The sequence below is a fragment of the Scleropages formosus genome, chromosome 10 (genome assembly GCF_900964775.1).
Source record: "Scleropages formosus chromosome 10, fSclFor1.1, whole genome shotgun sequence".
In the NCBI taxonomy this organism is placed as follows: Eukaryota; Metazoa; Chordata; class Actinopteri; order Osteoglossiformes; family Osteoglossidae; genus Scleropages; species Scleropages formosus.
The window spans coordinates 26,122,976-26,150,737 of NC_041815.1; the positions used below are offsets into that span (position 1 = coordinate 26,122,976).

The 27,762-nt window shown below is 44.0% G+C and overlaps 1 protein-coding gene across 3 annotated transcripts; it reads right to left on the reverse strand.

Moving 5' to 3' along the window:
• Positions 1-141: 141 nt before the first annotated feature.
• Positions 142-27,748, reverse strand: ulk2 (unc-51 like autophagy activating kinase 2). 3 transcript variants are annotated; one of them, XR_003797966.1, is made up of 28 exons: positions 26,276-27,748; positions 23,427-23,519; positions 23,189-23,230; positions 17,803-17,835; positions 16,000-16,036; positions 14,050-14,223; positions 13,727-13,800; positions 13,500-13,601; positions 13,345-13,403; positions 12,973-13,055; positions 12,810-12,860; positions 12,465-12,553; positions 12,166-12,337; positions 11,655-11,715; positions 9,448-9,597; positions 8,263-8,414; positions 7,660-7,743; positions 6,875-7,149; positions 6,568-6,764; positions 6,190-6,299; positions 5,748-5,867; positions 5,225-5,436; positions 4,696-4,871; positions 4,402-4,520; positions 4,130-4,287; positions 3,913-4,048; positions 1,884-3,001; positions 577-601 (listed from the first exon to the last, which is right to left on the reverse strand). XR_003797966.1 is itself a non-coding variant. In XM_018748611.2 (27 exons), the coding sequence occupies exons 1-27, from the start codon at positions 26,363-26,365 to the stop codon at positions 2,937-2,939; spliced, it is 3,114 nt and encodes a 1,037-aa protein (XP_018604127.2). In that variant the 5' UTR covers positions 26,366-27,748; the 3' UTR covers positions 142-2,936. The 3 variants fall into 3 exon arrangements, 2 of the variants coding, with proteins under 2 accessions (XP_018604127.2, XP_018604128.2); XM_018748611.2 differs by having other exon boundaries at positions 142-3,001; XM_018748612.2 differs by lacking the exons at positions 17,803-17,835; positions 23,189-23,230; positions 23,427-23,519; positions 26,276-27,748 and adding an exon at positions 16,189-17,215 and having other exon boundaries at positions 142-3,001.
• Between the last annotated feature and the right edge of the window lie 14 nt (positions 27,749-27,762).

Genomic DNA, 27,762 nt, shown 5'->3' on the forward strand with positions numbered 1-27,762 from the left:
GTAGGGCACTGAACAACAGATGAAGCAGGACAGGCACAAAAAGGGTGATAATGTGTGGCCAAGTTGCTCAAGTAAGCCAGTTGGCAGCCTCTTGTGTGAAAACAAGTGTACATGTCCAAAGCAAAAATGACAGCCACTGCATGCGTTTCCCTTTCTTTTTAATAACCAAAGGCTGCATTTCTACTGTTCCAGAGAGAACACAGATGTCCTTAATAAGCATCGCTCTATTAAAACTTAACACGTTCCTTTAAAAATATACATGGAAATGCAGTGACACTAAATCAGAAGTTCCGGGGGAAAACCATGACAAGTCATTTGCATTCATTTTCAACACCACAGGGGTTAATATAATGGGTTTAGTACCTTCTACAACTACAGGAAAAATGTGTGCTTGGAGCCAATACTTTTAACAGTAAATCTTTAGTACGCAATCAGAAAGGTTCCATTCAGGGGCAGCGTCACCTACAACAACAATATGCCTCAACTGGGTAGAACTGCAGTCCGACCTCAAATGTTCATTGCTTTGTACAGTAAAGGCTTTCTGTGGTAAGGAGTGTTCACCGGGGGGGGGGGGGGGGGGGGGGTCAGATGAGAAACATTTCTAAAAAAAAAAAAAAAAAAAAAAAAAAAACAAAAACAATAGTGTCAGCATTACAGTGTGTTCTATTTTGATCAAAGGGGTTATCCACACAAAGAATGGGAGAGCACGTTCATAAGCAGGCTTGAGAACAATTTGAAAACACGCTTTCTGAACTGGCCTGTTTTCACGTCATGGGCTCTGTCACACCAACACTATTGTGAGCACAGCGGAAGTCACGGAAACAGAGGTGAACTGGCTGCTAGGTGAAGCCTGAGATTTCTGTGGTGGCATGGTGGTCAAATTACACTTCTCTCTTCACAGGAGGAGCATGTGCTCCATTTCTGTCAGTGGAAGGAACTGGAGCTGCTGCATACACTGGCATCTCAGCTTACAAACACACTGGGAGAGGACCTCTGTTCAAAATTCGTTTGGTTTATGACTGACATATCACTTTTAACAATCACACTCAGAGGCTTAATCTTAAATAGTTAGGGTCTGCTAAATGTGTGGATACAGATACTACTTTGCATGACTCGTTGTTTTTAACTTCAGCCTACACTAAAACCAACTTACAACTATTGAAATTGTCGTTTCCTTCAGCTCCTATTCTATGGGTGTTGACCGATTCATCCCACAAACATGTCACATTCCTCATATTGTTACCGATCACCAAGACTGAGCAACATCAGACACAACCTATGTACAACTGTAAAAGCGATTTGAATGAACCTGGGCTCACACTCATTCCATTTGTGAATTCTGTACGTACTGCTATGTATCAGATGGGTGCACAAGTTGCTTTTGCTCTAATTAATAAAAATTACAAAAATTCTTTATTTTGGAAACTACATCAGTAAAGAAAATGCTTTCAAAACTAAGTAAACTGGAAAATGTCGGTATCTTGCCACCGTAACCTGACTCTTTGTAATATGAGGGGCCAGTGTAATGTGAAATCCGAGGCACCTCTCCACTTAACAGGGTAGAGTCTATGGCAGTAATTGATAAGTACAAGTCAGCATGTAAAAACGTTTGTGCTCATTGACTGACAGGCGGGGCAACCAACAGCACCAATCAGTATCTCCTGTCTCACGCTGTGCTCACACACATTCATTCAGTTGGAAAAAACACATGCACAACATTCAAATTTTTACACTTCTCAAACAATTTCTCAAAAAATAGCTACAGTATTACAACCATAAAAATAAAACAAAGCTTCTGTAAACTACTCAAGTAATTTGACCATTTTTGATTCGGCATGGGGAGGGGTGAGGAGGCCCTGGACAACAGACCACAGTTTCCACACCTGGGGTGATGAGGACCCTCCTTTGTTACGCGGGAGAAACGCGGAGCCTGCTTCTGTGGATCTGCGATTCTCCCTCCCCGGCTCCACTGACCGACTGTAGTTTCGGGAAGACTGGAGATGTAGAGATCTGTGTAGCGGCCCAAGCGCCAGGCCTGCTGTGACTAGAGGCAGGACTAGCCAATTGGCTGGCTGCAGGCCGGCGGTGTGGAGCAGCGCTGTTATGGGCAGATGGAAGGGGTGGGGGTTGGAGGGCTCACAGCACAAGAGCGGAGATTGTCACTGATTCCCCTGTTCGCCCACGTTCCCCCATGGGTATCAATTTTCGGCCTTCAAGAAGTGTCCCATTTTCTTCCTCCACTTTGTGTGTATAAAGTGCATCAGCTAACAAACAAAAATGACTAATTACAAACTTACAGGCTCCCTCTGCTCTTCGTACTGCTGTGTGTGTATGTAGGTTCAGTGTTGGCCAGACTGTCTCCTTCAAGCCAGCACTCAAGGGAATTGACAATCAAGAGTACACAAAGCACCTTCCGATGTTCCCCATTCCCTGTCATGTGATGTGACAGCAGAACTGGGTAGACTGCTGTGATCATCTACTTCAGCAAGTCCTAATAAATAAAAGCAACAGCTAGAACAATAAAAACAAGCACACTGATCATTTGATTCGTTTTAAAATTCAGTTGGCCACTGACAAAGAACTGAAAGTGGGCGGAAATTAGAGATTCGAATCTGCTCAGTTTTTTTTTTTTCTTTTTTTTTAACCCACCCCCTCTACAAGTGTTTTAGTTTGTTTTCTCAACATAGAGCAAAGGAAAGTTGCTTTTGCTCCTCCTTTCTTCCAGACACCATCATCTTTGGTAATGAGTTTGTGCACCTGTCCTGCTTTTGTGTGCAGTCTAAGATGCAAAAGACAATAATACTAATCGGCCTATTTTCTCCTTAAAAAACAAAAATGCTTGAACTGCTACAACATGAGTTTCCTGGCAGCTGCTGTTCAGGCAGAAAGTGGTCCGCATCTTACGAGATGGGTGGTCCCTCTGAGTACATGGGCCTTTACTCATACAATGTGACGGTGCAATAACAGAGTGCCGAGATGCGTCGCTCCACACTGGCTTTGTCTGCATAAAACAGAACAAAAAACAGAAAAAAGTTTGAGGAGGTATATTGTATCTCAAGGTGGGCAACCAGTTTTTTCCTGGACGTTTCTGTGGACATTCAAACAGCCATGCTACTATTAAAAAAAAGATTTCCTGAAAAATTTCAGATCTCTAATGACATTCCAAATCAAATACAGAACTGAACTTAAACAGAAAATTTCACCAAATAAATTTAATGACCTCACATTTGGATTTTATGTCGCATTTTAGATGTACAATGTTTTTATGCGTGGTCTTGTAATGCTATGGCATAGATGAAATGCTTAACAAAATGCAAAAACTACCAAAAAACATAACTAATGAGAAGCTTGTGCCTGGAGTGCACCACCTGCAGTGTTGACATTTAGCCGTGCGCAAAGCTGTCAAATGGCAGTACTCAAACAGGCTTTCTGTGGTAAGCAAAGTTTTGAACGTTACCGATAAATAGTATGGCGAACAACCTCACAAAAGCATACAAATATTTATATCACAGTAATTTGGCGGTGGCGCAGTGGGTTGGACTGGGTCCTGCTCTCTGGTTGGTCTGGGGTTCAAGTCCCGCTTGGGATGCCTTGCAGCGGAATGGCTCACCGTCCTGGGTGTGCCCCCTCCCCCTCCAGCCTTACTCCTTGTGTTGCCGGGTTAGGCTCCGACTAGCTTAGTCCCCGCTCTGGACAAGCGGTTTCAGTCAATATGTGTGTGTATATAATTCGGTTCACCTAGATTGGTACACATTTTCAGAAACGGCCATTTGTGGGCAGTGGGTTGCCCACCCCAGCATATGTACTACATATAATCCTAAACACATAAAATTACTAACTGATCTTGAAGAAAACTTGACAGGAAAGGAAATGACTGATAGAGACTTTATTGACAGGGGGGGATATACTTACACTTATTGACATTCTCAATGTCAGCAGGGTCCTGCAGGATCTTCGATAACCCCTCCAGGAGCATAGCCGCTTTGTTGTAGCGGTACGCAATGTCCTCTGTCTGCTGGAACATCTCGTCAAGTGCAGCAGATTGCACCTATGGGTGAATCAGAGCCAGTCTCAGGACTGCACAGCAGTGAACCCCCCAGCATTCAAAAGAGTTACGAGCAACAGTCACCATCTCTACAGCATGGTTGTAGATGAGCTTCTCGGCTGTCACACTGTTGATCTCGTCCACAAAGCGCTGCTTGTCGGCAAAGAAGTGGTTGAGACGGTCAGTGAGGCGACGGCAGAGGGCAATGCAGTTCTTGTAGCGCTCATTCAAGCTTTTCACCACTGAGCACAAAGGGAATAGAGAACATACAACTCACACCTCCTGTCTCATAAAAGGCTCTCTCCTGACCTCTTTTAGGACACTCTGCACAAGACAGACAGAACACAGATGCTTACCCTGCTTCACAGCAGTGGAGGGGTTAAGTTTGGCTGACTTTATCTGGGCCTTGGCCAGATGCAGTGAAGAAGCCAACAGCTGAGCTGCCTTCATGTACAGGACCAGCTGCTCCACCTGCCTGTAGGGGACAAAAGCACACACACACACACACACACACCAAGGAATTTTAACACACAGTTTATTACTATGTAACAATGCAAGGAGAAAGAAAGCGTGAAGAATAAATCAGCAATGTGGTAAACACAAACATTACAAGATATGCAAGTCCATGCAGGGTTTGTTTAGAGCCTTACCCCCATTCCTTGCTGAGCTGGCTGATCTGGTCTACCACCACACTGTCCTGCGGAGGGTAGAGGGAACTGGACACTCCCAGGTCAGCGCCGCCGGCTCGCACAGCTGCAATCTCCAGCATGCAGTCAGTGAAAGACAGCATCATGCGCAGGTGCATCAGGGTGTCCGTGTGCTCACGCTGGAGAGAATTATTGGGTAAGCAAAACAAGACCATCACCCACACCTCAGCAATAGCTCAGCCCAAATTTACTTTTGCTTTATACTAAATTACTGAAAACTGGATATCATCCAGATGAACATACATCAGGCAGCATTAAATGTCAAAAACAGAAAACACTGAAGTCAAGTATCTTTTCATCACTATCACCTATACACAGGTAAACGACCACGGTAACTGAGCGTTGAGGAAAGCAGATGGGTCTTGGTCATCCAATTTCACCATAATCCATCAGACGTACTTTCTTAATACAAATCCAAAAACAAAGAAAGGAGTGACGCCACCTGCTCCTCCCTTCTCTCCAATGTCTTTACCTCCATGAGTGTCTCTTCTGGGAGCTCAGGGGCCTCAAAGGTGATGAAGCCCTCCAAGCTTGGAGGGGAGGTGCCATAAGGGACGTAGCGCAGGCTGCTGGGACCTGCCTCAGCCCCTGGGGGGGAGCTGCCGATGGCCATGCTGGGTGGAGAGCCAACATACACCCGACCGCTGGTAGAGCACAGGGATCCAGCCGAGCTGTTGGAACCCACTGGGGACAGGCAGAAAAATCAGGAGTGAGTGGTAAGAACTGCAATGCTTAGCATCTGAAATGGGCTCGTTCGCAAAAAGTGCAGAAGCTCACACTGAAATAAAAAATTGGCAACACTGAGAACGCAACTGGAGCGAGCCAAAAGCAGGTCATTTCAGCATACATGCAGCAGAGCTGTTTGACTCCACCAAGCCCAGGTGTCCAAAAGATTATTACGTTATAATAGCCCCCCCCCGAAATACTTGCTGGTTTCCCGATATGGAGAATGTGGAGTTGGGGGGTGGTGAGAGAGTGATGACTGGGCTCCTCACCTGAGGTGGTGCGTGGCCGAGAGCCCAGGTGGCTGCAGGTAGGAGGAGTACTGCTGTTGGGGGGAGAGCCCACGGTGAAGAGCACCGTGCGAGGACTTGCCCCAGATGTTCCTGCTGGGGCTGAGGACAGGACATACAAGGAAAAGGGGAGGTGGCAGTCATCAAGACAGCTCAGCACGCACAGTGACATACACACACATGCAGTCAGTCAATGAACACTATGCACAACACAAGCTTTGTGCTCAAAGGCTAGCCTGTAGCTAATGTTGCCAGTAGACCAAGGGGGAACTTACTCATAAATAATGCATCACAAAGCTATATTTACAAGTAAAAAAGGAAATACATGACAACAAAAGACACAATAACTTAAGAGGTATCACTAAAAGACCAGGAGGACTCCACAAGTAACAAAGGCAGATGTGTCGGGGTGCTGAGGTCTCACCTGTATCCATGGGTCTCTCTGTGTTGAGGCTGTCTGTGCTGCCTTGGTATGGTTGTCCACCCAGCGTGATCCTGACAGGCTGCTCTGACAGGCGCCCAGTACTCACAGACCTGCAGAACAGAGAGCACATGCTGTGGTAATCTGGGATTACGTCAGAATAACCCAAAGCCAGCAGGCCAAGACGTCAAAGGAAACACTCAAGGGTGGGTGGGTGGGGGGAGAGAGAGAGAGAGAAACTAGAGCTACGGAGAGAAAATTTTAGTTGAAAAAACAAGACTGCTGGGGAGCATGCCAGTGTCATGGGTGGTGTCAGGATAGTGGGTCGGGGAACCCAAGAATGGGGTGGGGGTAGTGACAGGACGACTGCAGAGTCCCTACCTGCCAAAAGTGGTCTTGCTTGCCTCGGGAGCTGGCTGTCGAGAGCTGGGGTACGGGCTACAGTGGTGCGTGCAGATGTCCCGCGGGTCAGTGGTTGTCTTGCTGGGGGTTGGGCTGTCCGACATCCCCTGCTGGGAGGCCAGTGCCAGTAGGTTACAGGATGCCTGAGTCTTGGGGATCTTGAAAGGTGCATTTGTCTGTAAGAGTCCCAAGAAGGGGAATAAGATACATGAAGAAAAATGTAAAAAAAAAAAAATGAAATTAAAAATATTTATATTTTACCGTCCTATTAAATGACAGTACATACTTTGGTAGGGGAGCCAATGATGGTGGGAAGTGGAGACTTCTGCAGCCAGTCAGAAGAGCGAGGGGAGGAGCCCAGGTGTTTGGTGGGGGAGGTACCCAGGCTCCCAGGACGGCCCAGCTGGGGTGAGTGGCTGCTGGGGCAGGCAGATGCAGTGGGGTATACAGGGTCTGAGAGCTGCTTGTGAAGTTTCTGTTTGTTTTGATAAACGTCAGTGAGGGTAGGGGCACTCTGGAGACGGGCGCCCATCATATGAGGAGGTGGAGGCACAGGTGACCCTGATCACAAGAAAAACAAGTTTGACTCAGCAGTCAAGACAAACACGTGAGCATTTTATTCTGCCTAGACACTATGGCAACTGGGAACAACTTGTACATTTCTCCTTTCACACATGCACTTGCCAAATGTGGAAACTGACCACTAGATGGCGCTGTGGTATACACGGAAGCCTGGAGTTGTCATGTACACACAAACCTTTTTCCAAGAAAGACCACTGTGTTCATGTTTTCACAGGCTTGTTCCATGCGGTTACAAAATGGAGTTATATTATTGCAGGTCTGGTCTGAAGCATTTTAAACTGCCATGTAAACAGAATTATACTGTATTTATAATACTAGGCAACTTTTGGCTCCTTTGTAGAGCACCTGCTGTTTTCTTTTGACAAAAGAGATTCAGAATCAGAAACAGAATTGTTTCTGTAGTTAGACAGACGACTGGACATAAGTGGCAGCAAGTGCTCTAGAGCTCCAGAACCCAAAGATGGAGGAAATGTATGCAGAGATGCTCACCTCCAGATGAGCTCCGGCTACGTGACTCGTGGCCTTGTCCGTGAGCGCTGCAGCAATGGACCAATTGTTCTGGGATGGTTCCCACTGTAGTGTGAAGGGAGGATTTACATATAAATTTCAATACAAAATTTTAATATAAATGTAATTAAAATATACATTTATTTAGCAGATGCTTTCTCCAAAGCAACTTCCAATGAACTATGTAGTGTTATCAGCCCACACACCTTATTCACCAAGGTGACTTACACTGCTAGATACACTACTTACAATGGGTCACTCATCCATACATCAGTGCAACACACACACTCTCTCTGTCACTCACACACTATAGGGGAACCTGAACAGCATGTTTTTGGACTGTGGGAAGAAACCAGAACACCCGGAGGAAACCCATGCAGACATGGGGAGAACATGCAAACTCCACACAGACTAAGCGGGGATCAAACCCATATCCTCTTGCACCACCCAGGCGCTGTGAGACAACAGTGCTACTCGCTGTGCCGCTCATAAATAAATATAAAAAGCCACACACTAGGTCAGAGACTAAGACAGTGCTGCGAGCTGCCCTTGAAAATCTGGCAAGGTTAAGAGGAAGCTACTTACCCAGTGGGGAAGGGGAATAGGGCCGTGAGCAGCCCGTGGACAGGCGGCGACCCACGGGCTGGGCTGGATCTGCCGGGCTTGGGGAGCCTGAGCCACAACCGGCCTTGGGGAAACCCATGGGACTGGTGCTGGAACGCCGTACTGTGCCTGACCTGCAAGACAAATGCAGATGTTGTAGTGTGGACCCTACTGACTGCCTGGAAGGCACGGTCAACGCTCCTCCACTTGGGCATGTCTGGACACCTCCCCAGGAGAGACTATTTATAGACATTGCTCATCCTGGTGCATTTCCCTCACCAGGGAAATGTTTGCCAAGTTGGGCAGAAACTTCTCTGTTCCTAACCTGGGAATTTTTTTTTTTTTTTTTTTTTTAAACTTTCCTTTTTTTCCTCCAAACAAGTTTCAATACCACACCCAGAACAGATCTGCAAAAACTCGTATGGCTTTACACATTCACCATGAAACCAGTCATTCCAACACTTTTTCAGCTTCAGTTGGAACTTTATCACAACAACTATTAGATGTCATGGTTGAAATTGACTATATAAAATTTCTGGGTTCTTTTTAGTCAGCTTATTCTCCTAAATCTCTTTAATGATTGATAACCCCACGGACTGTAAAAGTAACATGACAAAAACCAGATGAGGGGATTCACTCTTGTGCAGAAGTTTATCACTACTCAGAAAACATCAATACCACAAGGGATTCTGACAGAGGCCCTGTAAGTCTTTAGGCTGTGAACTTAATTGTTGCTGAAGAGATACACAGGCATCAAAGTGGAACATAGCATCTGACAGAGAAATAACCAAGGCCAATGTGTCAAATATCTGTGTACCAGGTTCACAGCAGCATTAGCTTATGCCATGCTGCCATAGGCTAGACATGACCCCTCACTGTCCCAAAGCTCCTGAGCTCTTAATACCTTTAACAGAACCAGAGTAAATACTGCATTCACCCTTTTCCTCTACTGTCACTCCCCACCGGTGTTATTGCTGCTTTGCAAACACAAAAACAATGACTCAGACCATGAGGAGCAGCTGATGCAACCAACATGGTAGCTCAACAATACATACAGATCTTAACAGTTTAATCTGCCCTCAACTAGTTTCATAACATTTAAACACTAAAAGGCATAAAAGCAATTAAGAAGAAAGTATTCAGGCCACAGTCTCCAGTTTTGCTCACCTTGGTGACCCAAACATGGTGGTGGTCGGGCTGCTGGACAGGTTCTGCTTGATGCGCTGGTAGTTACGAACCTGCGTGGGCACCGGAATCGGTGTGGTCTCTGTCCGGGGAGACACCATAGGCGTCTGCCCTGAGGCTGGCTGCGGCTGCCTGGACATGTGAGAGATAGAGCTTGAAATCCAGTCGGCATGCCTCTCCAACATATAAACCAATTCCGTAGAAAGCCCTGGTAATACAGTATTTCGGTCCAAAAAGGTGCACCTCCTTAAATAAAAAGTGTTGTTCCTTCCAAAGTTTACGCTGGTTGTGATGCTGCTCAGCTTAGCCTTGTAAAAACCAAAGCTTAGAAAGTTCTTTGTTTTGGTTCTGAGCAGAAGCCAACCAGTAACTGAAAACATGCCATAGGTGCTAGAAATAAAGGGGCTGGACATGTATGTAAATACAGAATGCAACAGCCAATCACCAGAAGAGTTTCTTAAAGGGGCAGGAACAGGGGGCTGGGATTAACAGTTTGTGTTCAGCCAATGATGATGTACACACCCTCCTTTCACTGTACTAACAAAAACACAATTTTACAGTCCGTCTTTTCTTATCAGAACAAAATGTCTCGGGATTAAAAGTTGACAGGAATAATTTATATATGTTTGAGTGACCACCAGAAAGAGAATGTAGAAACACGAGACCCTCTGGTTATATAACCAGACAGAGCTGGAGGGGGAGGGCTTCTGTGACGGGAGAAAAACGAAGCACACGTAAACCACAAGTGTCTTCAACAAGTGTTTGATTCACACAACTGGCCATTTCTAAATTAACCTCAATGTTTACATATATATTTATTCAAGATAATCATTTTAAAAGAGTCTTTGGTATTGTGATTGAAAATGTAAGTAACAGCTGAACAGAAGCACGTAAGAGCAGATGGTCGTTACAGCGGAGCAGTCAAACAAAAGCCTTTTTGTAGGTTAGGGCAGCTTGGTCCTTGTACCCGCTGTAATACAAGAGTACAGTGCAGTGTTGTTTGCTGTGGGAATGGTTTTATTGTTTCTGAAATCTCAACATATAGAACTGGCAGAAACTCTTGGGTCAGGAAGTACAGTAAACAGTGACTTAAAAAACATTGCATATGTAAACACAATGCAGGTCAATGCTCCTAGCCCCCGATGCAACTCAATTTGGTCCTGTACCCACACACTCTAGTGGAGTCCCTGCTTCTGCCAACAGCAACATCAACTCTGACTTTTCTGTTCTCTCCCCACATTCAACGCTTACTCCAAAATTTAGACAAAGGCCTGAATATGTCATAATGGACCCCCTTTATGATCTTTCATAACAGAAACCAAGTCTTGGTTACTAACAGAAACAGCACTGAGCAATAAGAGGAACATGTTTATCAGTTTAGAGTTCCAGTGAATCCACTGGTACAGATTACAATTCCAGTGAGCTTTACTAAGGGACTTGGCTGTGACAAAGCTGTAAAACTATTCTGACGTCTTTAAATTTTGTTCTTCCTGGATGCATATCAGACTTAGATAAAGTGTCCTTCAATTTCAGACAGACAAATGCCTTGATGTGCTACAGGTCACGCACCAACACAGAGGAAAATCCTGGTCAAAACAGATAGCTGTCACTGGTCAGACAACCCAAAAAGCAAACTAAAGCATATAGTCTGAACTGACAAACCAGCTGAGTAACTTAGCAGCTATCTGTTAATAGCTTTTTTCCCTTCACACTTATCTTAGATAACCAAACAATTGCTTCAGTTAGAAGTATCCTTCAGCTGAACAAAAGCTAATCTGATTAGCATTGTCTGAAAATTTGTACACTCCTAGCAGGAGAGACCATTCCCAAAGACCAGTCTTACTGCAAAGTCACAAAAATATTTCCAGAAACCTAGGTCACATCATATTTATCATAAAAGTTAATATCCCTTCACCATTTTTCCATTTAGTCACTGCAGGTAGTGGCATAAAAATATCAGAAGACACTTTCCAAAAAGGGAGGGGGGGGGAGAGAGGGAGGGGAGAAAAAAAATAAATAAATAATCACATTTGTACAACAATTGCAGGTTCACAGGTAATCGTGACCTCTAAATGGAATTAAGCAAATATCAGGAGAGCAAGAATGTCTGAGTCATTTTCCCGGCTGATGCGAAACAATGTGTTCTCATTGGGTGACTAAGGGTTTGGTGAATCCATTCTTGCACTTACCCTCCACACAAAAGGAACTCGCTGGAAGGTCGGCGACCCGTGGCCCCCATTGGCATGTCATCTGAGAAAGCAAGAGGCGAGTTGAGCAATTTGATGAAATGCTACACATACCTTGGCCCTCCTGTTTGAGTTCATGAGATGCGAATCTCCAAAGTCTGAGGTACCACACACACACACACACACACACACACACACACACACACACACACACACACACACACACACTTTCAGAACCGCTTGTCCCATACGGGGTCGCGGGGAACCGGAGCCAACCCGGCAACACAGGGCGTAAGGCCGGAGGGGGAGGGGACACACCCAGAACGGGACGCCAGTCCGTCGCAAGGCACCCCAAGCGGGACTCGAACCCCAGACCCACCGGAGAGCAGGACTGTGGTCCAACCCACTGCGCCACCGCACCCCCGGGTCTGAGGTACTAACTATTATAAATTTGCTAACAATTGTCGCCAAGCACCATGAGATCAACAGGGGCAGGTGGCGGTGTTCCACTTACAGGACTGATCCCCAGTGAGGTGGGGCACCAAGACAAAGTCATCCGTGTCACTGGAGGAGTTCTTACTGCTGGTGCTCCCCCCCGACTCCTTAGACAGCTGCAAGTAGTTTGGGGGCCCAAGAGGGGGGGAGGACAGCACATCCTCAGGCAGTGTCTGCATGTCAGGTAGAGACTGGAGGGAGGCAGGGATGGATATTAAGAGACTGTTCCTTGTGAACCTCTGCCTTCAGAAAATCCTCTTAGCCTACTGCTTGTGCTCTCATTCACTCTTCTCCCAATGGGTTGGGGGCACGACTCACCGGGGGAGAGACGTAATGGCAGGAGGGAGAGCTGCCACAGGAGCCATCTGACACAGAGCTGGGACAAGCGGGCACAGGCACTGGACAGGCTGTGGGGGAGGGGGTGCAGAAACACACATGCTCAGTTTGCGCAGTCAGAGCCCCTCCAGCTGAGTGAAGTCCCTTTCGTCACACAACCAATGTTCATTCGCACAGAAATCTGATTAAATATTCATTCCACAAAAAGGTTCTAGCAACCACAGAACTGGAGAAGAAAAAAAATTGTGTACTGATATCTTTATGAATATTGCAGCATTGGTGTTTCATTGTTAAAAAAAGGAGTTACACGGAAGCGACTGAGCTTACATTTCTTAATGGTGGATGTTGGCTCCAGGAAAGGATGGCTGAAGAATGCATCTGCAGTGAAAATTACCAGTAATACTCAGAACTGTTCACACTGTCCCTCATCCAAAAATACACACTTTTGAGTCTGGTGGCTTTGATGGAAGCGACAGTATGGGAGACTGACCAAAATCCATGCGGTCCTTCTGGTTCCTCTGTAGTAGGCCCAGGAGCAGGTCGCTTAGCTGGGGCGAGGTCTCCCTTGGGATGCTGGCAGGACAAAAAGTACAAACCTAGCCTTACCCTAGGTACCAAACCTTCAGTGACTGGAGGTTCTGAACAGCTGAAGCCACCAAGAAACATAATGGAGGTGCTTTTATTTAAATGCAGAAGATTTCCCAAAATCTTTTAGCAGCAATAATAAGCCTATTTATTGAAGCTATAGCTTATGAGTTTCTCCCAATTTTTTCAGTAACACTGTCCAAAACTAACCTTATCATGCACAACATGCAAAGTGTAATAGTAAACAGAAACCTTAAACACAAGCAACAATGCATACTTGGGTACCAGGGTCTTGTTCTTCTCATAGAACATCCTGAGGTCCTGAGGGCTGTTGGCCTACATCAAAACAGCAGGACAGCATGAGCGCACACCGCACAGTAGCATTATGATCTTGCAGGACATCCAGAACACATATTTCAACCACCCACTCACCTGGAAGGGAGGCTTGCCCACAAGGCACTGGTAAATGACTGTTCCGATGCTCCACAGGTCTGCCTTGGCATCGTAGTTCTGGGACATGATCACTTCTGGTGCCTACAGTCAGGAACAGGAAAGAGTGAATAAAGTGCATGTACCCTGAGGGGCAAAGCCATTAGGCAAGGGTTTGTCACGTTGAAGTAACCACTTAAGTACCACAGAGAGAGATGCCACCTTCTTACCATGTACATAGGAGAGCCGCAGAGAGTGGCTGCCATCATGTTGCTTTGCAGGTAGCGTGCAAACCCGAAATCAGCTGCAAGACAAGGCGGCATAGTCAGTAAAAACCCTCTCTGTTATGAATGCCATCACACCACTGCAGCCAAAACCTGACATCCAGAGGAAATGGAGCAGGAAAAATCTGGTTGCACAACACTGGCCTGATACCAATAATAGTGCAGCACAACAAAGTTTGGATAAGCTGAGATTTGTTTTTTGGTTTATACTATTAAGGTCAAATATTTGTTCAGTGTCCTCCACACAGCGGAAGTTATGCGAGACCCACCTATCTTTATACGGATCCCATTGAGGCTGGACTTCTTGCGGCCCACGTAAGACAAGAGGATGTTTTGGGGCTTCAGGTCTCGGTGGATGATACCTTTGCTGTTGAGGATGCGCATGGCAGCAGCAATCTGCTGCAGGAAGACTCGTAGCGTGTCTTCTCTCAGGGTGCCCTTGGCTAAGGGAAAGACATGGCCACTGCCGTCATTACACTGCCCAGACTCAAGCCAACCTAAACTGTACTTCCTCACTCCCTATTGCTACAAGACATCAACAAATTCACTGACGCTCCAAAACATCTTAACTATATATGTTAAGATACTACATGTTAAGGTCTGAGATATTTTCTTCTAACCAATTGAAATGAAAATATTCAAATACAATTGTAACCAGTTCCCAACAACTTCTTAAACTGCACCCCCACCCCACAAATACAGTTAATTAGTACAAGGAATTAAGGGAAATTTCCAAACCGGCAGCTCAACAGAACAAAATGGAAAAAAGCAGCTCCTGTCCCCTCAATGCGATAAAACTGAAGGCTAATCCACTGAGCTGCTAAGGGGATTCTTCTTTTGTTCCCACGCATAAAACAGCCATTATGAACACAATGGGTCTTATGTGCACCTGCTACTTAACACAGGTTCAACAACCATACATCATCCTCATCTAAAAAGTGCCAAGTTGTGTAACTGACTGCATTATGTAACAGGAGTAGACAGGGGTTCAAGGGGAGGGCATGCTGTACTGTATAGACTATCATTTATGTGAACTCTCACCTCTACACCTGGGAGAACTGCTAGATGACTGTGGTCAGAGTCCACCGAGGCCCTCCCACCTCACCCCACCCTCATCACACAACGTGGGACACTGTGCCTTCCCCTTTGACATCACTGTTTTTTATGATTGATGGAATCATGTTTGCCTTGATTAGAGATCAGTTCACAGTTTCCTATAATCATGTGTTCCATTAAGTTTCCTGTAACTTGTGGTGACAGGGATCTAGTTTTGTACAACAAAGACATCCCACAACTGGTGAGAACCAAAGGTCCATTACTATGTGGGGTCAGACTCCTGTGATATCAGGAAAAGGACAAATGGAAAATGTAGGGTGTGTACACACTGAACATATGGTGGACAGATACCAGAGCCCAGAATTTGTCAGGCTGATTTATATCAAATAACAAGAGTACATACACTCACTCTTTACAAAATGGGTTCCTTTACAACAGAAAATCACTACAACAGCTAATAGAAAAATATACAGCCGTTTTCAATACAATGGTGTTTATATTCTGCACACTGGCATTTTTGTCTGTTAAGTGGCCAGTTTAGTTCCAGATGGTGTATTTTATTCTGCACCACAGCATCACTGCTTCTATCAGAAGTTTCAGGTCAGAGATACACACTTGGTGTCTCTAATGCAAGATCTGGCTTAAACAGTTGAAAGATAAAGTGCAAAAAGCATTGGAAAAGGCTGCAAAGACAGATAAGAAAAACTAAATATTTAAATATACAACTTAGAAAAAATTTTTCATTTTTTCTCGTAAGAAATAATTCAATCCACTCATTATGCTGATTTCACTAACAAATTAACCCCATTATGTGAGAAACAGGTGGCCCAAAAAAAAGGAAAAATGCTGGTACACAGATTTATTACTGACATATGTTGAATTACCAAATGTTATGGTGATTTTGATGTTATATAAAATAACTGGATTTTATGTAGGTAAAAGATGCATATTATGTCAAAGTGTACCTTGAGAATGTGACCCAACAGCACAGTCTTTGTGAATATGGCACTGATACAGCAAACCACTCCCCGTTAATCACAACTGTCACATTTCATTGTTTTTGACTTTTACTAGGCCATCATTCACCTTAAATTAATATCACTGCATCTGTGTTTAAGGGGGGAATAAACAAGGCAGGAAGTCTGATCGCTTATAGTTCTTACCTTGCAAATAGTCAGCCAGGTCACCACCATTGCAGTACTGCAAAGAAACAGAGGACATGCTGAAGCTCAGGCAGGCTGAGGATTACAAACATTAAACATTAAAGCCCCCTGAAACTGCGTGACATGAAGCCCTGGTAATGAGCAACACGTCAATTAATCTGAAAAAGGGATAATGTTCACTTCCCTGACCTGACAGCCTGCGCTCGTGTGCCACTAATCTCACTGGACCGGCCGTACTCAGTTCTGCTCCAGCCAGCTCGCTTCTCCCTTTAACTGCCTATTCGAGCGTCTTATGGAAAACCCTCTAAATCAGTGAAAAGATTCAATCCAGACACGGAGGGGCACAATCCTCTCACCTGGTGGGAGTAACACACAGAGTTACACATTTTCTGCCTCTTTTCAAGAAAATTACTGTAATATACACATATTAATGAGACTTGGGAATGCCCAAGGATTTTCTACTTCTCTGGGAAAGTTGGAACTCTAAACATGTCAGCTGTGAAGTAACAAACTGCGAAATTCAAAAATAACGTGTGAAAAATAAACAACTTCAGAATCCCACTGACACAAAGAGCCAGAATTTTCAGAAATCTCGCATTTCTAAATATTTATGATCACCGACCTGTCACACACACTCCCAGAAGCACATGTGACTCCTGCTATGGAAAGTAGAAGAATCGACCAACCAAAAAAAAATACCGTCTCAATTCTATAGGGAATTTTTTTTTTTTTTTTTTTTTTGTGAAAGGTGGACATCTGATCAAAGGTGGTTTCAGTGGGATTTTAGGAACATTGTGCCAGCTTGTTTCTGCTGTGTTTTTGTTTATATTTTAACAGCAAGAATACACTTTAGCAATGGGAAGATATTTATGAAGCGCACATATGGACAGTAAATGCTGGTATGCAGAATGAAAAATTCTCAAAGGAACTGGCATTTTAGGGCAAAGATTTCCAATCTCTTAGTCTGCAGGCACGAACATACAGACTACTGCAGAGTCAATTTAGTCTTGAAAGTATTTGAAAACAAAGAAAATTTTCTGGGATACTGAAATTCAAGTGAAATTTTTATTTTTAAAACTCATGTAGTATAAAATTATACATTACGACACTTTCAGAAGTTAAGTTTTATTATAACTATCTTTCAGGTAAATCGAGAGAATACTTTGCTAGTTCAACAATATGCTTCCAGGACAACTGAACTGCAGAAGCATTGACCAATAGAGAAAAAAACATTAATGGATAATATCCTGTAGCAAGAGCAGGAACACAAGCCAAAAAAATCACAACCTTTAGCATGGTTTTCTCACTTCACTCACATGGAGTTCAGGTGTGACCTGGACCAAAACACTTCTTAACTGAGCCCTGCTTGTTTCCCATGAATCAAAGGCCATGTTGCCCTGAAGATTACACCTTGAAACAGACACTGATAAAGCAAACACCTGCTCTGTCAAAAAGGGTTTGAAAACAGTTCCCAGAAGGTCTAGTAAGGGGTGGGATAAAGTACAACCTAGAAATAGCGAGAAAACAAACATGGTTTTGCAACCATCTTGAAGAGCAAGCTTCTTCGAATGGGTATTTTTAGCTGGCCCCTGCACTAATGTTCTCCTATGTTGAGCAATGCCTGAGAGTCGTGTGGCTGACACCCCCCCCCATCATTGTCACATGACCATATGGAAACAGACACCAGACTTCTACGATTACGTCCAGTTCCTCCCAATACCATTTGAACCACCTCTGGCGCTTGCCCATGGCTGTGACTGGGTCACAGTGTAACATACCCTGACCCCAGGCCATTTGTCTTACCTCCATGACCAGGAACACGGAATTTGGTGTTTCCTGGAAGAAAAATTAAAGACAGTTTAATTAAAACTGTTATTCAAGTAGATCATAAGTAATGAAGATGGAAGAATCAGGAATGCATGAAATCATTTAATCAATATAACAGCCCTGTGAGAGATGTTGGAATTCACGCATTGGACCTTTGCATAAAGTCAGTTTCACGTGCCTGAGTGAGAACTTCACGTGACCAAGTGAGATGTATGGTCTGTGGGGTGGCACAGTGAGTAGTGCTGCTGTCTCACAGCACCTGGGTGGTGTGAGAGAATGTGGGTTCGATCCCTGCTCAGTCGGTGTGGAGTTTGCATGTTCTCCTTGTTTCTGCGTGGGTTTCCTCCCACAGTCCAAAGACATGCTGTTCAGGTTCCCCCATAGTGTGCAAGTGTCACGGAGTGAGTGTGTTTCACTGATGCATGGATGAATAACCCCTTGTAAGTAGAGTATCTAGCAATGTAGTCACCTTGGTGAATAAGGTGTGTGGGCTAGTAACACTACATAGTATCTGTTGCAAGTCCCTTTGGACAAAAGTGGCTGCTAAGTGAATAAATGTAAAGAGAAGTTTGAGGATCCAATTTCAAAGTTTCTGAAACACATTTTTGCACGGGTCTGTGGCCAAGTTGTCTGGCAACGTGACTGTTATGGGGCCCCTGTCAAAACCAGCATGTAGAGACAATGGAATGGAGCCAAGTGACAATCAAGCAACTTGAGATTCCTGTACAGAACAGAGCAGCATGGGGTGGGAAGCACAGAAGTAAGGAGTTCAGCAACATGAAAGAGCAACAAAGCAGGAGAAAGACCCTGCATCATCATGTCAGTATTTTAATGCAAACAAGCTTCTCACTCCATGTTTCACTTTTCTTTTCATCCATGTCAAATTTATCTTTTCTAACAAGACATGCAAATAGTTTATATACAAAGACTATATTTTTAATAGTGGAAAATAAAAGGTGAGGAACTATAAAAATCCATTCATTCTGACAGAGGAGTTACTAATATATGAATTTGGTCATAATAACTATGAAGCAAAAGTGTCATTCCCCCCCCCCATCAGCAGCCGCTTCTGAACTTATTTCAGATAATGATGGCTTTTGGAGCAGAACCTGCTATAGTTTAAGAAATTTCTTGTCCCTCCATCTCCCAGTTAGCAGACCTCCTCAACTGTGTCTTGCAGCCCATGAATTTACAGGGCTTTGTGACCCTTGGCATAACCTCCTGATCTGGCTGCATTCACTCAGCCATTGATGTCAAAAAGTTGAGTTCAGCGATAAATGGGACCATGGCTCACGTGCCAGGAAGTGGCGTTTGTGCAACAGCCCATTTCTGTGCCACCCTGCAAGGGTACAGGTCTGAAATGAGCACCATTCAAAGCCGAGTAATGAATCCTTCAACAACTCGATCTCAAGGAGCCTTCAACAAGTGAGGTTGGAGCTGCTTGATTCAAGGAACATAGCTTTTAAAACATATGTGCTCAGAATGTGATGCTAACATCTAATGACCACAAAATGAAACTGCTCCGAATAAAAAATCTGGACGCATCAGAAACATTAGCAACACTGGGGACAGATGACTACATGGTTGATACATTTAAAAGAAAGTACAGATCCTATAGACATAGTTTAAGGAAAACATGTTTTTATGACATTTGGGGAATTTAAAATACTGATTTTTCCAGATAAAAGTAATATAAACATGGAAGCAAAAAAATTCAGGAAACTAATCCAGCTCAATTTAAGATGTAAATTGAAACAATGATTTGTTGAACCTCCTGACATCTCATACACTGACTTTACTGCCTAAATATGAACTTAAAACATCCACACGTATGTACTAAAATCAGACAGACAACTGAAAGATTAATTTTATAGCATCTTTGTCATACGTTTGAACAATGGTGTACATGACATTTTACAGACAAGGAAAAAGGTTTAAAAAATTATGACTTAGGAACCAGAGGGCTTGCATTACATCAATACACCAACAGTAGTAGAGAGGTAAAGAGGAGAATATCTCTGCACTGGTAGCCTGTTGCATTCACCCCACATCACAGGTACACCAAGTCATCATCACTCTCAGAGAGGGAGCTCATATCTCCAAGTCATTGTTTCCACCAGAGAGGTTTCAGAGAATGCTTACATAGAACACATGTATTTCAAATCATTATGTTATACATGACATTACACGATTCTTGGCAGGCCTGAAAAGGTATGAGAGAACATTTACATTTAACAATTTAGCAGAATAAATGTAAAAGCACTCATTAATATTTGGAGTAATTAAATCATTCCATATTTCTAAAAGGCTCACTGAGTAATGGGGGGTGGTCACTTCATAGCGTAAAAAGGGAGCTGTTTTCTTTCACTGTGCCTGCTAGTTACGTCATCCAAGTATTAGGAGGTGCGATGAAACTTCCGACCAGCACTGGAACTTGGTAACACAAGAACAGCCCCCCCACAAGGCTGTCTTTTCTAGGAAATCAAGGGATTGCGGTATTATAATCTCGCCTTGTGGTCTCCGATGGTGGGCTGGGGTGATGGATTTTAAAACAAAAACAGAAAGGCCCCACTGTGAGGACAGGGTGTTCTGCCACAGGAAGTGGAGGCTGACTTCAGATGCAGATGACGGCAATGTAGCAGCCATGTGACTTCTAACACTGTAAACAAACCCGCCTGCCTCCTCTCTCTCTTCCTCTTATTGGCTCATTCCCATGTACTCGTTCTGCTCTGTCACCCCAACCCACATCCCTTCCCATCAATTGACTATAAACAAATGTTGCTCTGCCCATGATGTGATGAGAACCTCAACATCTTGCTATTTCCAGTTATTGCCACTGCAGTTTAACACAGTTACACAACTTATCACTTTAGTTAATCAGATCAAGTTGAATATGTAGATCACAAGCATGAGAACAGGGTCTTGAACCACTAACCAGTAACCTTCAGGTTAAAAGCTATGTTCTTAACTGCTACAGAAGCTGACTGGGCTGTATTCAGTCTGCTTTGCCACCTTTAAGAATCTGAAGTACACCTTAAATGAGAGGCGCTGCAGCTTGCAAAGGGGCATTACACACCCCCTTATTACCGTGCTCATCAATGCTGCTGGCTTTGACAGAAAATTTGTCTGGCTGAATAAAAGCCTGTGTGAGTGCGCCAACACCTGCCGAAGAACTGTAATTAACATGGAGACAAGACACCCCCAGACATCATCGATGCAATGGCAGGTGGAGGAACCACGCCTCTCAGTGAGTGGGCTGAAACCATGAGCACAGACCAGGTCACCACGGCAGGAAAAGGAAGATCTGAAAATAGATCCGTGACGATGCCATGCTTTCACAGGAGTCTGTTTCTGCTTCCAGCAGTTTTGAGAGCTGCACACACCGCAGATCATGAGCTCAACTCCAATAGTATGGTGCTCACCTGGTGTTCTTTCCGACATAACACATACTGTAAACAAAAATCAATCCAACTGGAAATTTGAGCAGTTTTTCATCAGGATTAAACAATTCCTGCCTTTCTGGTCTTGCGCCGTTTTCCCCAAATAATAGCAAAAGCAAACACACACCCTTTGAGTCTTATTCCATCAAGTTCTTTGTGGGGCTATTTTTTCCTCATAGTTGATCAGTCAACAAGAGCACACATTGGACAATGCCAGTGACATACAGTACAATACAGTAACATATCTACAACTACTACGAAAGGGAAACTTTTATAGCTTGTTACCTCTGATACATACAATTTGCTGTGCAAATAAAATCAAGCAGGCAAAGAGGAGAGCCACTGATAATATCACAAGGTGCTATAATAGACACAGAGCTACAAAATCCATCAACAGCTCATTCCTCAGTCAGAAGACCAGGGTCACGCCACAGGCAAGACGGACCACAGCATTGCACAAGCGAGTGTTTACAACAGGATGAGCAAGCAGGAGGGTGCATGCCAACAGCGACCCCATTCCCCTGTGCCTGCATGCTCAGCTGGGCAGGAGAGAGCACAGAGGGTAAACAGTGGCTCAGGGAGAGCCAGAAAGCATGCTGGCAACAAGGTAAATGGACAACACCAGGACGCTGTGGCAGAAGCAAGGCTTAAAGCCCTGAACAGAACAAAAAAAGCTGCTATACTTTGGCTACTTTTTTGGAATTATCACTGGGTCCTTACCACTACTGCAAGTCTAGACCCCCATAGTGCTCAGTGGACAATAAGTAGGCGCTCTATACATGACATCACCAGTCCAGCAGAGGGGTAGGTATTCCAAAGTGTTCATTAAACAAATGACCCAACGAGACTGCTGCAGTCATCCTCATCATGCACTGAAGAGGACTTTTTGCACTTCGTTCTATGTGTATGAAAAAAGTGTAAAAGCCATTATACCACAGAGACAAGGTTAGGTTGAGATACTGTAGGAGTGTTACATAAGGCAGGGAGCTTGGTCCGGTGTGGGCAGTGGTGCCTCAGCTTGAGAACCCTCACTTCCAAGAGAGACAATGATATGAACTCGTTTCAGAGGAGAAAATGAGCTGCATGGACACCGAAGCGCTTGCAGGGATCCACGCTAAACCGGGAGAACAATTAAGCCTACACTCAAGGCAGGGCAGGATAGGAACTTCCTCTCTTTCAGTACATGAGGCCACACCTTGACCAACCAAGAGTCAAGCTTGAAAGCACAACAAGGATAAAGGACAATTTTTTCCCAAAAGGGAAGCCTTCTCTTGTTCTACAATTCTGAATTCCGTTTTCCTATGCTGTGAGATGATGATACTGGTCAGTAGAGCTGACACGGAACAGGTTATGACTCTGGCTGTCCACAAGCTCCGAATATTTGGAACACCAGTGAAATCACCAGATTTTCTGCTTTACAAACAAGATCACTCAGCACACAAGGCACTCCATCTCCAAAATTAAGATAGAAAACACAGGAAACAACTCAGTGAATGAATGTTTCCCTGAAGTGTCAGAGAAAAGATTTGAGAGGTTTTCACTGTTCAGCCTTTTTCCTGAAAATGCTCAGAACATCTGATTTGGTTATCAGATATACAGAGGGTTGGCAAATTTAGCCAATTTAATAACATGCAGCAAATGACTTTACGATCTTTGTCGATGACAACTGTCAAATGAGAAAAACTGATCAGTTTGTTATTCTGTTGCTCATTTGATGCTTGCATCCAAAGAAACATACATTTACTTAGTGAAGAAGGTTGGAAGTTTTACTGGTGCAATTAACAATATGGAGTTTATAAATCTTCAACTAACAACCTTCATATCACAAATCCTGAAGAGCACACACAATCACAAAACCAGCTACCCTCTCTAATATTAAAAGCATTTGAAACAGTAAATTAAAAAGAAATACCAGGAATTACCTGTACATCATAGAGAGCAACAATGTTTTCGTGCTGAAGTTCCTGGGAAGGAAAACAAATCATATCAGTATATCAGCCCCTTTTTTGTTGACACATTGAACAAGATAGCATACAAAAGATTACTTACGGTAAAGATACAATAAAACAGCAAGTCCAATATCAGCACCTTCCAAGTAGTCTTATAAAAAAGTGAACAATTATTAAATATGACGTAGATTTCAGTTTCCTGGTTATTTACCTTCAGTATTTTGATTTCTTTGCCAAGCAAGATCTGTGACCTAGACAAATTCTTCTTGTTAATGCTCTTGATGGCCACCTCCCAATCAGTCTTCTGCAATTTGGAGACCAGGGGAAAAAAGGGAAAGGAAGGTAATGATTAGATGAACAGCACATTTATATATTCAGCTGACACCTTTTCTCCAAAGCTACTTACAATTATTTACCCATTTGTACAGCTAGGTAGTTTTACTGCAGCAATTTTTAGGGTAAGTAACAAGGGTCAAGGGTACTACATCTGGAGAGGGGATTTGAACCTGCAACCTCAGGATCCAGAGCCACCAGGTCTAACCACTATGCTACCAGCTGCCCCTTTTTGGACCCTACATGCCATCCCTAGAGAAATAGGGATCCTCTGGGTTTCAGCATGGTAGAGGAAGTACTTGAACAAAGACTCTACAACATCTGATTTACATGTGTGCTTGAATGAGACAAAAAGGGCAGGACACGACACAGCGACAGCAATGTTTCATAAACAACTGGAGTGAACTCGACCCGTCCTGTAAGAAATCAAGTAACAAAACCACAAAGCTACAAATATGGGAGGTACTGCACTCTTTACCATTACAATAAGACAATTACTATAAGCTGATCTCCCACCACAATGTATCAGAATAGACAGTCCTTGCCTGTCTGTAGTGTACTGACAGCCTGCTGCAATGATTAGCTGATCTCCCACACGTATGTGTAATAAGTGAGGAGTTGATGTCACCAGGAGTAATGCGCCTGACCAGGCAAGGCAGAAGTGGGCACATGATACACAATATCCCCACTGCTGACAGAGATGCCCCCATCAGCTGGAGCCATAGTGTGAGAGTTGGATACTGGGGAGGGTATCATTTCCATCAGATTCCGCTAATGTCAGGTAAATGTCTCAGTAACTGCAGATGCCTCACCTTCACTGTCCTGAATGTAGCTCTTGTTTTAATTTTGCTATTAAAAAACCACCAGCAAAACAGAAGTGTGACTTCACAGCACATAAATTCTAATTCCATGTATCCACAAATCCACTGTAATCACAGATGGGCATGAGTCGCAGCTTGGTTTCTACACATCAGCAAAAATGCTTCAACTCAGCAAAATTCAAAGGTCCTGGGGTGTCAGGAAGGTTTAGAACAACAGCCAGAGGTGGAGACATATTCATGCCTCATATTTCACTGAAATAAAATACCTGCAAAAGCCATACTTCAGGCACAGTTATGTGGCCTGTGCTGATTTTACCCGTTTTAAAAGACAACCTATATGGACAACAATGAAAAGAAAACTACCTATTGTAAAAATAGTGAGTGTCCTTTAAGTTTCCACTGTGCTGAGAAAATAATCATGGCTTATGAGAGCTGCAACTATCACCGCTTATAAAAGCGATGAATCATTCTATCACATCTGTGGAAACACCTATCACATCCTTTCATCTGAGCTGAAAATAATCCTATAAATAAATGGCGTGAGATGGAAGGTTTATAAATACACAGTGTCACATGCCGCACTGTTTTCCTAAGCCAGGGCTTGCAGGCAGGCACAAACCCACTGACACACACAGTGTCAATATCACACATATCCAGCATTACCAGCTGATTGTGTTCAACTGCATTTTATTCTTGAACAAACACACAAATACACATTCAAGGTTATTCATGTCAAGCCTCCCTGAGAACCTCCATCAAACAACTGGCTTAAGTGTTTTTGTTTCCTTTGAATTTCAAATGAAACCTCAAAATGGCAATGTATATTAAAAGCGCTACAGACCCAAAGTATAACCTGCGCTACAGACCCAAAGTATAACCTGCGCTCCCATAGTTTAGAGCACAACTACACAATATTCAAAAACGGTATCTCATGAGATCAACAACATAAAATATCCAAGTAGATTTATGAATGAGGTGCACCAAATATGTACTCGTAAGCATCTGCATTGAAACATGTGTGTTTTTATTCATGTGTGCATGCTGACATATTCATGGAATGTCTTTAGCCCAACACTGCAGGTCTTGTTTCCCAAGTCCACCTATTGTCCACATTTTTATAGGGAGACTGAGCAATACTCAAACCCCTTTCCTGTTCCACAAATGAGACTAGATAAACTGCACCTGGCAGTACCATTAATGCTTTTCATTTTAACAACAAAACAGGTGCAAACCAGCATCACAAGCAAACACATTCCCCAGCAAGCTTCCTAAAGGTATTATTTAATATCTACATTTATTTTTTTAGCAGATGCTTTTCTCCAAAGAGACTTACAACGTTTAGCTAAATGAAATTATTTACCCATTTATGCAGCTGGGTAATTTTTTCTAGAGTGTTGCAGAAAAAGTACCTTGCTCACGGGTTATTACAACAGCAGGTGTAATTTGAACCTGGGTCCTTAGAGTGCAAGGACAGTAGCTCCAAGCACTACACCACATGCTGCCTCTGCTAATAAGACCAAATGGTATAAAAACTGAGGTGTAAAATCAGGTCACAGAGGCATGGATGAGCAGAATAGGAGGGAGCCTCTCAGGGCCACCATGTGCCAGTCACACACTGAACCACATGCAGTGGGTATCAATGGCACTCAAGCTGCAGCTTTATGAATGAACGTGTGGTGGTTCCTTCAAATCGATGCGTAAAGATGGGCAGGTGAACATACTCATCATGATGGATGGCACTCCGACATCTCTCCTGTTACACATGCAAACGCAGTTAGTCAGCCTGGTCATCTGTCCTATTACTGGCTATTTTCGGTAAGTCAGTTCATTTTATCAGAATGACAGAGAATCTGATTTATGCTATTAAAAATATTTACAGGAAACAGAAGCGGTGCAGATGGCATACCTTTCTGTGTCTTCCCTTGAACACCACAGCAAAGGCTCCATGACCCACAAGGTCTTTCCTGCTGTACTCAAAATCTCCAACCGTCTCCATGTTCAGCAGCCCAAAGGTGTTATTTACTCCTTTCTCAAAGATATTCTTTTGTTTAATATGCACCTGGGACCTCTAGTTGCTTGAAAAGCATAGCTTATTAGACCCCTGCAGTACTAGGACATAGCACTGGTCAGCAACCCTATTGTCTCCAGCAGGGTATTACTTCCACAATTAGGTTCTAATATTACCAACTGACATGACAATAAATGGATCATGAGTTACAAGTCAAATTGATTCAGGACAACACACACAAAGAATCCAAAAATACACGCTCCACTTCGCTTGTACTCCTAGGTGGTGGTGAGAGGTCCGAGTAGACGAAGATGTCTAGGTTGTCTTTAGCAGTGTGAAATGGATCAAAGCCCACTCCTGAGGATTGTGGGGTCTTGACGAATCCCTCTCTACTCCTGTGAAGGGTCTTCTTGCAATGGTGAAGTAAATTGAACCCTTCTTTCAAGGTTCTTACAGCAAAACACAGACGAAAGGCGTTCTGAAGGTTCCTGAAGCGCGACACAGATCGAAGCCCTCGACTGTGAAGTAAAGGTCCTTGTTCTTGCAGTATGACACAGATCGAAGCCCTCCTCACTCTTATGAAATCATCTGCAGACTGCGGCTGTTACGCGTGGTCGACAACAATGTCAAAATCACCGTGCCAGCTGTCATGACCCAGATAGCCGCCGCAGACCGCTAACCGTTTTGCTCTCAATCTAAGAAAGGCACTTTTTACACGGCCTCGGGCTCGTGGGGTCCCGTGAAAAACCGCGATGCCATTGCGGTCCGGTCACACACACACACACCGCTCCTTTTACCGTACACAGGCGGCCGTGAGGCGAGTACCACCATAACAACGTGAACAATAGTGAGAGGCTTCTCTTTTTTGGCTACTTTTTTAAACGGTCAGAAATAGTCCTTTGTGTTCATCGTCGCCTTTTCCCTCCATCGCGAGGAGCCGCCGGTTGTCGAGAACACACAGCGCGCGAGCGGCTCCCCTTGTCACGCGGAAAGGGTCGCGGTCGCGTCGTTCGCCGCCGCCGCCGCCGTCATTCTCTCGGTTTTTCGCCTTTATGCCCTCATTTCTTCTCGGGCAACGCGAACGTGCACCTTTAATCCATCCAGGGTCACCTCTTCCTCTGTAAACATGCACACTCTCTTCTTGGGTACCTCGCAGCTTTAGCTACGTTAGCTAATCAGCCGCCCCGGCTTGTCTTTCGAGTCAGTAATACACCGTTACACGGAACAGGTTATAAATAAGTTCCACCCTTAAAAAATGTAAAAGGGGGCGATTTTCTCTCCTTTGTGGTTACTGTTAAACAGGAAAGAGCGTCTTGACTGTTTCATCGTGTTGTGCACGTTTGGTAAGACTGATACACCCATTACACTCACTCCTACACATAATA

Coding starts and splice junctions, on each gene's coding strand:
- ulk2 (XM_018748611.2), bottom strand. CDS start 26,365: ATGGAGACGGTTGGAGATTTTGAGTACAGCAGGAAAGACCTTGTGGGT. Junction 23,231..23,426: donor AAGAAATCAAAATACTGAAG/GTAAATAACCAG, acceptor TTTCCTTCCCAG/GAACTTCAGCACGAAAACAT. Junction 13,602..13,726: donor GCGGCTCTCCTATGTACATG/GTAAGAAGGTGG, acceptor TCCTGACTGTAG/GCACCAGAAGTGATCATGTC.